Source organism: Hemiscyllium ocellatum, chromosome 4 (genome assembly GCF_020745735.1).
Source record: "Hemiscyllium ocellatum isolate sHemOce1 chromosome 4, sHemOce1.pat.X.cur, whole genome shotgun sequence".
Lineage (NCBI taxonomy): Eukaryota > Metazoa > Chordata > Chondrichthyes > Orectolobiformes > Hemiscylliidae > Hemiscyllium > Hemiscyllium ocellatum.
In genome coordinates this window covers 135,108,974-135,120,152 of record NC_083404.1, presented here as the reverse complement: position 1 = coordinate 135,120,152, position 11,179 = coordinate 135,108,974, and the positions used below count along the sequence as shown (strand labels likewise).

At 47.2% G+C, this 11,179-nt stretch overlaps 1 protein-coding gene across 1 annotated transcript; it reads left to right on the top strand.

The window, feature by feature from the left end:
* Positions 1–3,716: 3,716 nt before the first annotated feature.
* Positions 3,717–10,889, top strand: LOC132815524 (potassium voltage-gated channel subfamily S member 2-like). The gene is made up of 2 exons (XM_060824519.1): positions 3,717–3,821; positions 9,304–10,889. The coding sequence occupies exon 2, from the start codon at positions 9,320–9,322 to the stop codon at positions 10,739–10,741; it is 1,422 nt and encodes a 473-aa protein (XP_060680502.1). The 5' UTR covers positions 3,717–3,821; positions 9,304–9,319; the 3' UTR covers positions 10,742–10,889.
* The last annotated feature ends 290 nt before the right edge of the window (positions 10,890–11,179 follow it).

The window sequence follows — 11,179 nt, the reverse complement described above, 5'->3', positions numbered from 1 at the left end:
CAATGTGGTTGACTCAACAGCTCTCTGAGTAATTAGGGAAGGATGATACTAATCAGTAATACCCATATCCTGTGAACCAATTAAGGGAAAAACTTTTGCATTAAACTAACCTGATTCTACAACTTTTTCAAAGAGAGAGTTCCATCTGAGAGAGAATGTTTTGCATCATCTCTGTTTTAAACAGGCAACTCCAGATTTTTAAGCACTGACCCCCAAATTCTGATTTTATACGTTTCGACCAAGTCACCGCTTTTGATTCAAGCACCGGGACACTCCAATCCTTCTGCATCTCAGAGCTTCTAAATTTCTAATAATTTATATATTCTGGTGTGCCCAAAATGGACAGTCACAATTTTCCCACATTATGCCCTATTTTCCAGATCTTTGCCCACTTAGCTGTTCTAGATACATCCCTCCACAGCCTCCTTATGTTCTCTGCACAACTTATTTTATTACCTGCCTTTGAGTCATCAGCAAGTTTAGAGACTGTGCATTTAATCCCTTATCCAAATCCTTGTTGACACATCACTTGTCACATGACGCTAACCGGGAAAAGACACCCTTGTGCCAACTCTCTGCTTCAGAGAATGATCTGAGTTTGCAGCAGGACTCAGCTGTTACCCCTGGGACACTTACCTTTAACCCAAATAAAAAGCTTTGGTGACAATTGCCCTCAGTGAAAAGTTAAATTTCCTCCCTAACAATATCCTCTATGCACTGCAGGGGTTCAAGAAGGCACCTCACCACCATCTTCTTCAGGGTAATGAGGGATGGACAACAAACATGGCCTGGTCAGTGACACCTACAAACCGTGAATTAAGTGGTGTTTATAATTTATACACCATGGATAAATCAAGAGTATGGTGAATAGGCCAAACACATGATCATTATACAACTTGGGAAATGTGCATGGTACATCCCCATACACTCACATGCCCCTACCCAAATATATACACACCAACACACAATTATACAGAGACATGCCTAGATACAGTTCCACACAAATATGTGTGCCCATACACAAAGCTACACACACCTATGTACAGATAGACACTTATTGAAAATATATGCACTCCATACACACCTATGCACACCCCTCCTCATAAACATCTAGGTATATGTATAAACACATACAAAACCAAACGCAAATATGCAAACATACCTACACACTGACCAAACCGACAGTACGGTTGTGGGGTCACCACATTACAGGAAGGATGTGATTGTACCACAGAGAACAAAGAGGAGACTTACGTGGGTAATGCTGGGAATAGAGGACTTAGTGATGAAAACACATCGGTAAAGAGGTTTTAAAATCAAAATCCTGGATAGAGTAGATAGGGAGAAGCTGTTCCCACTCGTAAAAGGAGCAAGAATGGGAGGGCATTGATTTAAAATGATGTGCAAAAGTAGCAAGGATGACAGGAGAAAAAACTTAAAGACAGTGAGTAGTTAAGTTATAGAATGCACTGTTTGAAAATATGATAGAGGCAGGTTCAATTGAGACACTCAAAGGGCTATTGGATGGTAATCTGGATTGAAACAGTGCAGGTAAAAGCAGCAGTAGGTAATCCTCATCAAAGAGCTGGTGCAGATATGATGGGCCAAGTGGCCTCCTCTGCACTTTAACAATTCCGTGGATTAGGCTAAAATTACTTTCTCTGGGACAACAGCAGGTGATTGTCCTTAGTTGAGAGAACAAAATTGGACATTCACTTGAAAAGGTACCAAAAGGTGGTCAGGGGAATTCCACTACAGTTGTGGGTGTGGGGCAAGAGTCAAACAGCTAGGCTCAGGTCACTTTCACAGTACTCTGGAACACCCTTTGAACAGTTACAGTGTGGAAACAGGCCATTCTGCCCATTGAGTCCACACTGACCCTCCAAAGATCATCCCAGCCAGGCCCACCCCCATACCCTATCCCTACATTTCCCATGGCTAACTCACCTCAATAACCTTGAACACTATGGGCAAGTTAGCATGATCAATCCACCTAACCTGCACATTTTTGGTCTGTGGGCAGAAACCCACACAGACACAGGGAGAATGTACTAAACTCCACACAGACAATTACCAGAGGCTGGAACTGAACCCAGGTCCCTGGTGCTGTGAGACAGCAGTACTTGCCACTGAGCCACTGTGTTGCCCAGTGACAAAGGATTATTGTACTCGAAACATTAACTCTGTTTCCCTCTTCCCAGATACTTCCTGACCTACTGAGTTTCTTCCCTGCTGTTATCAGACTCATGAACTAACCTCTCATATATCAGAGTTGACCTTTCTCTGCACCTTCTCTATAACTGTAACACTGTACTCTACATTCTGTTGTATTACCCTGATGTATTTATGTAAGATATGATTTGTCTGGATAGCACACAAGACAATACCTTTCACTGTATCTTGGTACATGTGACAATAATAAATCAAAGCAAATCACTGTCTGCTTTTGATTGTTTCAGATTTCCAGCATCCATAACACCATAAGAAACAGCAACAGGTGTAGGCCATTCGGCCCCTCATGCTCGGTCCATGTACAATAGGATCGTGGCTGATTCAACAATCCTCAAGACTACTTTCCTGATCATTCCCCATGAACCTTGATTCAAGACTGATCAAGAACCTCTCTCAGCCTTAAATATACACAAGGACTCTGCTCCCCCACACCCCCATCCCCAACGGCTGTCTGTGGCAAGGCATTCCAAAGATTTACAGCCTCTGAGAGGAAGCAGGGACTATTTTCCCTGGAGCATTGGAGGCTGAAGGGTGACCTTATAGACGTTTATTAAATCATGAGGGGCATGGATAGGGTAAATAGACAAGGTGCTTTTCTCAGGAGTAGAGGAGTCCAAAACTAGAAGGCATAGGTTTAAGGTGAGAGGGGAAAGATTTGAAAGAACCTAAGGGGCAACTTTTTCACGCACAGGATGGTGCATTGTATGGAATGAGCTGCCAGAGGAAGTGGTGGAGGCTGGTACAATTGCAACATTTAAAAGGCATCTGGATGGGTATATGAATAGGAAGGGTTTGGAGGAATATGGGCCAAGTGTTGGCAAATGGGACTAGATATCTGGTCATAATAGACGAGTTAGACTGAAGGATCTGTTTCCGTGTGGTACATCTCTGTGACTCTGAGAGGAAATTCCTTCTCATCTCAGTCTTAAACTGGTGCCTGCTTATTCTGAGTCAGTGCCCTCTAGTCCTAGACTCTCCCAATGAAGGGAAATATCCTGTCAGCATTGACCCTGCCCCTCAGGGGCATTTGTTTTAACACCCTTTGTGGGGGGGAGGGGCAATAAAATGTTGGGCACAGATGCCATCAGTTTCCTTGCTGAACAGGCAAGTCCACAATCCCTGGCCCATTGAGCACGTTCAGTGACGGGGAGGGGAGGTGTGTGGGGCAGTATTTAAGGCTGGATGAAAATTAAATCGAAAAAAAAAGATGAACTCCGCTGAGCTAAGGTTGTGTGAGTATCAAGATAGCTCTCCCATTAAGGCTGCAATAAATACACTTCTGTTAACGATTTGAAACCACTTGTTCACATCAGGTTACATAATTATCAGCGATGAATAATTCCAGTTTAATGTGCTCAGCTTGAACGTGTCTCGGTGACTGGTCTTACATTCTCTCTCTCTCTCTCTCTCAGACAGGGCGAATCCCTGGTGGAGTTCGGTTCATCTCCCTCTCTGTCTCACTGGCTCCTTGATTCGGTCGCCGTTTTCCCCGGGACTGGGCGGATTCAGGGTGTGGAGAAGAGTTACTGACTGAGCTGCTCACCCCCCAACCCACTCCCCAGGCTCCAAACTGGAGGTGCAGCGACACGGTGAGAGAGCGTCCCCACGGATAGTAACCGGCAAAGAGTTTTAACAGGGTTTGGGAAATAAACAGTGACATGGCTTTGAGACCCAGACATAGAGACAGAGAGAGAGAGTGTGTGGTCGCTGCTAAAATATAATCGTGAACACACCAAGTAGAACAGGCACAAACAGCGACAGAGCAAAATGAGATACAGAATGAGGGACAGAGAGAGGAAGAGAAAGGATGAGAGGGAGAGAATGGGAGAATAACGGGGACAAAGAGAAAGAGAGAGAGAGAGACAGAGAGGATCACGGATGGGAGAGAGAATATTACAGGGAGAGAAAGGGACACGAATGACAAATGACAGAAACAATGAGAGAGAATTTCAGGAAGAGAGAGAGACAGAAATTAAAGAGTGCGATTTTGAGATGAGGGAGAGAATGAGAGGGATAAGAGGGGAGGGAGAGAATGAGAGAGACCCTGGATGAGAGGGAGAGAGAGAGAGAAAATGAGATATGGAAGGACAGAAAGACTCAAAGAGAATGAGAGAATAACAGGGTTTGATAGCAAGATTGCAGAAGGAAGGGAGAGTATGGAGGGGGAGACAGATTGTAAGAAAGAGAGGGAAAGACGGAGACAACAAGAGAGAATAGTAGAGCAATGGACAATTGGAGAGAGATAGGGGATCACAGATGTATGAGAAAGAGTGATATGTGAGGGATGGGGGCAAAATGAGAGACAGAATCTGAGAATGAGAGAATAATAAAGGGACAGTGAGAGTGAGAGACTGATAGGGATTGGAGATGGGAGAAAGAATTACAGGCAGAGAGAGAGAGAGAGAAAATGAGAGGATCAGAGAGGAGAGACTGAGAGCATGACAGGGATAGAGAAAGGGAGGAAGTGAAAATGGTTATCATAGGGTTAGAGGATGAGAATCCAGGTGCAAGTGGAGTATTTAAGATGGTGTTAGGGAATGAAAGAGAAAATTAACTCTTAATACAGGGTTTTAACCGAGAACCTGAACTGGATTCCAGAGTTTCTGAACCAGATCCCAGGATCTCTGAACCACATCCTGTGGTTTTAATCCATAAGACCAAATCTAAGTCCTGGGGCTTTGACCTGGAATCCCTAATCCGGAACTAGAATGCCCTGTTCTGAATCCATAGATTTCTGATCCAGATCCCACTATAACTTGGGGGTGTTGATCTGGGTCCCAGTCAATCTGGAGTCGCTGATCCAAAGCCTGGAATCTGAATGAGACCTTGAGGCTTAAACCCAGAGCCTATGATTCAGATTGCGGAGTATGGAGTCTAGTTACCAGGCTCTCTGGCCAGGATTCCTGTGATCTGGAAACTGATTTGGATCAGGATCATTTGGGAGGTGGAGACAGTTACAGATAAAAGCTATTGAGACATAGTTACGCCCAGAAATGAAGATAATTAGGTGACTGTGAGAAGGGATAAGAAGCAGGCAGTGCAGGAATCCCCCGTGGCTGTTCCCTTCGATACCATTTTAGATACTGTTAGGGGGAGGGGGGTGAGTTTGTCAGAGGTAAGCCATGGGGTACAGGTCTCTGGCACAGAGTCTGTCCCTGTGCTTAGAAGGGAAGGGGGGAGATGAGCAGAGCATTAGTCATTGGGAACTGCATTGTTAGGGGGACAGATGGGAGGTTCTGTGGGAACAAGAGAGACTCATGGGTGTGTTGCCTTGCAGGTGCCAGGTTCCGTGATGTCTCGGATTGTGTTTTCGGGATCTCTAAGGGGGAGAGGGAGCAGCTCCAAATCGTGGTCCACATAGGCACCAATGACATAGGCAGGAAAAGGGATGGGGATGTAAGGTAGTCATGCAGGGAGCTAGGGTGGAAGCTTAGTGCTGGAACAAACAGAGTTGTTATCTCTGGTTCGATGCCTGTGGCATGTGCTAGTGAAGCAAGTAATAGGGAGAGAGAGCAGTTGAACACAGGGCTACAGGGATGGTGCAGGAGGGAGGAATTCGGATACCTGGATAATTGGAGCTCTTTCTGGTGGGACCTCTACAAACAGGATGGTCTAAACCTGAACCAGAGGGAAACCAATATCCTGGAGGTGGGGTGGTGGGGGAGGGGTGAGGTTTGCTAATACTCTTCGGGAGGGTTTAATCTAATTCAGCAGGGATCAGAAACCTGAATTGTAGCTCCAGTGTACAGGAGGTTGAGAGTAGTGAGATCATGAATAAAGTTTCAAGGTAGCAGAAGTGTACCAGCAGGCAGGCAGATGGTTTGAAGTGTGTCTCCCTCAATGCCAGGAGCATCCAGAAAAAGGTGGGTGAACTTGCAGGATGGGTTGGTACCTAGGACTTCAATGTTATGGCCATTTCGGAGAGATGGATAGAGCAGAGACAGGAATGGTTGCTGCAGGTTCCAGGATTTATATGTTTCAGTAAGACCAAGGAAGGTGGTAAAAGAGGGGGAGGTGTGGCATTTGGATCAGGATCATTTGGGAGGCGGAGACAGTTACAGATAAAAGCTACTGGGAGATAGTTACTCCCAGAAATGAAGATACTTAGGTGACTGTGAGAAGGGATAAGAAGCAGGCAGTGCAGGGATCCCCCGTGGCTGTTCCCTTCGATACCATTTTGGATACTGTTAGGGGGAGGGGGGTTAGTCAAGAACAGTATTATGCTGGCAGAAAGGATGTTTGATGAGGACTCGTCTACTGAGGTAGTATGGGCTGAGGTTAGAAACACAATAGGAGAGGTCACCCTATTGGAAGTCTTCTACACACCTCAGAAAAGTTCCAGAGATGTAGAGGAAATGATAGCAAAGATGATTCTGGAGAGGAGTGAAAGTAACAAGGTAGTTGTTATGGGGTCTTTAACTTTCAGGGAAGTGATTGCAGGGCCCCTTGCTGAGATATTTGTATCATTGATAGTCACAGATGAGGTGCCGGAAGACTGGATGTTGGGTAACGTGGTGCCACTGTTTAAGAAGGGTGGTCAGGACAAGCCAGGGAACTATAAACCAGTGAGCCTGATGTCGGTGGTGGGCAACTTGTTGGAGGGAATCCTGAGGGACAGGATGTACATGTACTTGGAAAGGCAAGGACTGATTAGGGATAATCAACATGGCTTTGTGGGTGGGAAATCATGTCTCACAAACTTGATTGAGTTTTTTGAAGAAGTAACAAAGAGGATTGATGAGAGCAGAGTGGTAGATGTGATCTATATGGACTTTAGTAAGGCATTTGACAAGGTTCCTCTGAGAGACTGGTGAGCAAGGTTAGATCTCATGGAATACAGGGAGAACTAGACATTTGGATACAGAACTGGCTCAAAGGTAGAAGACAGAGGGTGGTGATGGAGGGTTGTTTTCAGACTGGAGGCCTGTGATTAGTGGAGTGCCACAAGGATCGGTGCTGGGTCCACTATTTTTTGTCATTTACATAAATGATTTGGATATGAGCATAAGAGGTATAGTTAGTAAGTTTGCAGATGACACCAAAATTGGAGGTGTAGTGGACAGTGAAGAGGGTCACCTCAGATTACAACAGGATCTTGACCAGATGGACCAATGGGCTGAGAAGTGGCAGATAGAGTTTAATTTAGATAAATGCGAGGTGATACATTTTGGAAAGCAAATCTTAGCAGGACTTATACACTTAATGGTAAGATCTGAGGGAGTGTTGTTGAACAAAGAGACCTTGAAGTGCAGGTTCATAGCTCTTTGAAAGTGGAGTTGCAGGTAGATAGGATAGTGAAGAAGGTATTTGGTTTGCTTTCCTTTATTGGTCAGAGTATTGAGTACAGGAGTTGGGAGGTCATGTTGTGGCTGTAGAGGACATTGGTTAGGCCACTATTGGAATATTGCATGCAATTCTGGTCTCCTTCCTGTCGGAAAGATGTTGTGAAACTTGAAAGGGTTCAGAAAAGATTTACAAGAATGTTGCCAGGGTTGGAGGATTTGAGCTATAGAGAGAGATTAAATAGGCTGGGGCTGTTTTCCCTGGGGGCTGAGGTGTGACCATATAGAGGTTTATGAAATCATGAGGAGCATGGATAGGATAAATTGACAAAGTCTCTTCCCTGGAGTTGGGGAGTCCAGAACTAGGGCATAGGTTTAAGGTGAGAGGGAAAGATATAAAAAAGACCTAATGGGCAACTTTTTCACGCAGAAGGTGGTACTTGTAGAGAATGATTTGCCAGAGGAAGTGGTGGAGGCTGGTACAATTGCAATATTTAAAAGGCATCTGGATGGGTATATGATTAGGAAGGGTTTGGAGGGATATGGTCCGGGTGCTGGCAGATGGGACTAAATTGAGTTGGGGTATCTGGTCGGCATGGACGGGTTGGACTGAAGGGTCTGTTTCCCGACTGTACATCTCTATGATTGGAAATGCTATTGTTCATTTACTTTAGATAGGCCAGTTTTTGTCCAATGTGTGCAGGAGGGTTTCCTGACACAGTATGTAGATATGCCAACAAGAGGCGCGGCCACATTGGATTTGATACTGGGTAATGAATCTGGCCAGGTGTTAGATTTGGAGGTAGGTGAGCACTTTGGTGATAGAGACCACAATTCAAGTATGTTTACTTTAGCGATGGAAAGAGATCGGTATATACCGTAGGGAAGAGTTCTAGCTGGGGGAAAGGCAATTGTGATGTGATTAAGCGAGATTTAGGATGGGCTGGATGGGAAAGGAAACTGCAGGAGATGGGCACAATTGAATTGTAGAGCTTGTTCAAGGAACAGCTACTGCATGTCCTTGATAAGTATGTACCTGTCAGGCAGGGAGGAAGTGGTCGAGTGAGGGAACCGTGATTTACTAAAGAAGTTGAATCTCTTGTCAAGAGGAAGAAAGGAGGCTTATGTAAAGATGCAACATGAAGGTTCATTTATGGTACTTGAGATTTACAAGCTAACCAGGAAGGACCTAAAGAGAGAGTTAAGAAGAGCCAGAAGGGGACATGAGAAGTCTTTGGCAGATTAGATCAAGGAAAACCCTAAAGTTTTCTATAGATATGTCAGGAACAAAAGAATGGGTAAAATTAGGGCCAATCAAGGACAGTAGTGGGAAGTTGTGTGTGGAATCTGAAGAGATAGGAGAGGCGCTAAATGAATATTTTTCATCAGTATTCACACAGGACAAAGATAATGTTGTGGAGGAGAATACTTAGATACAGGCTTTTGGACTAGACAGGATTGAGTTGGCTGATCAGACATTCCTGATATACCTCTCCATCCTCTCCTCAATCAACCCCCTTGATAGCCCTCTTCCCACCCACCCCAGGCCTTTCAGATACCCCGTCTTCTGCTGGTATTGTGTCTTGATATCCCCCGTCCCCAATGCTCCTTTGACCCCTGGACTTTTCCTAAACTCCATTCCCTGAGCACTCCTGGTAACCCCGTCTCCTGCCAAACCCTGGACTCCCCGCCCCAGTGCGGGTGTATTCTGTTTGCACTGATTCTCCATGTTATCTGTTTTATTTTGTTTGTGTGTTTTTTGTTAATTCCCCCGCCTCCCCAAACGCAGTGAGTGGCCGGGCATCATGCACCCGGGAATGAGGGCCCCAGGGGGCAGGGACTCCGGGGGACCGGGGGAAGAGCTGGAGCAGGAGCCGGAGGCAGACCCAGAGCCAGAGGAGATCCGGGTGAATGTAGGGGGTCTGAAGCAGAGCCTGAGAAGGGGCAGCCTGTCCCGGTTCCCGGACACGCGGTTGGCGCGGCTGCTGCGGTGCCACTCGGCGGACTCCATCCTGCAGCTCTGCGATGACTATGATGGCGAGGAGTACTACTTCGACCGCAACCCAACACTCTTCCCCCGCATCGTGGACTTCTACCGGACTGGGGAGCTGCGGGCCAGCGGTAAGCTCTGTGTCTTCTCCCTGGGCCAGGAGATTGAGTACTGGGGCCTGGGGACTGGGAGGCCTGGCCAGGACGGGGGTGATGGTGACCCGGACGGGGATGGGGATGGCGCCAGTGAGCTGGGAAGCAGCAGCTCCTCCCTGGACGAGGTGCTCGGTTTCTACCGCGATGCGGCTAGCTACGAAGGCCGGAGGCTGGGCAGCTGCCGCCGGCGCCTGTGGCTGATGTTGGAGAACCCCGGCTACAATGTGGTGAGCCGCTGCTACAGCGCTGTCTCCATCCTGATGGTGCTGAGCTCCATCGCCGCCATGTGCCTACACAGCATGGCCGAGTTCCGGCGCTTTGCCCCCCGCTTCGAGGCCCTCGAGCACTTCTGCATCGCCTGCTTCACCCTGGAGCTGCTGGCCCGCCTGCTGGTGTCGCCGGGCGCTGCGCACTTCTTCCGCCGACCCCTCAACCTCATCGACCTGCTGTCCATTCTGCCCTTCTACCTGACACTGCTGGCCGACCTGGCCATGGAGAGCAGTCCGGCGCTGGCCAACCTGGGCCGGGTGGTGCAGGTCCTGCGGCTGATGAGGATCTTCCGTGTTCTCAAACTGGCGCGGCACTCCACGGGCCTCCGATCGCTGGGGGCCACCCTGAAGCACAGCTACAGGGAGGTGGGCCTGCTCCTCCTCTACCTCTCCGTCGGAGTGTCTGTCTTCTCCGTGGTGGCCTACACCATCGAGAAAGAAGAGAATTCGGCCCTGGCCACCATCCCGTCCTGCTGGTGGTGGGCCACAGTCAGCATGACCACCGTGGGCTATGGTGACGTGGTGCCCATCAGCATCGGGGGCAAGCTGACGGCATCTGCGTGCATCCTGGCCGGGATCCTGGTGGTCGTGCTGCCCATCACGCTCATCTTCAACAAGTTCTCACACTTCTACAGGCGCCAGAAGAATCTGGAGAATGCCATGAGGAACTGCGAGTTTGATGAGCGCCTCGCCCAGCTGCCTCTGCTCAATCTCCGGGACTACTATGCAGACAGAATGAAGTCCCTCATGGCCAGTCTGAATAACATGAGCAGGGGTACACCCAGTGAACACAGTATAAACTCAATACTTTAAATCCAGCCCTGCACTGTCCAGGAAAGTGGCAAGGGTTAGAATATACCACATAGCCAAAAATCACCAACCAAATACTGCATTTAAAACTCTTGACAACCTTATGGGGAGGTGATGACCTTGTGATATTATCACTGGATAATGTTTTGGCGACCTGGGTTCAAATCCCATCATGGCAGATGGTGGAATTTGAATTCAATAAAAATTTGGAATTATGAATCTAAAGACTACTGTAAATCCATTGCCAATTGCTGGAAAAACCAATTAGTTCACGAATATCCTTTAGTGAAGGATGTCTGCTGTCCTTACCTGGTCTCGTGTACATGTAATTCCAGACCCACAACAAAGTGGTTGACTCACAACTACCCTCTGGGCAATAAATGCTGCCTAGTCAGCGACACCCTCATCCTGTTAAAGAGAAAAAAATCCTCAACCTCAACA

Bases quoted from the DNA above. Each gene is read 5' to 3' on its own strand.
- LOC132815524 (XM_060824519.1), top strand. From the start codon at position 9,320: ATGCACCCGGGAATGAGGGCCCCAGGGGGCAGGGACTCCGGGGGACCG.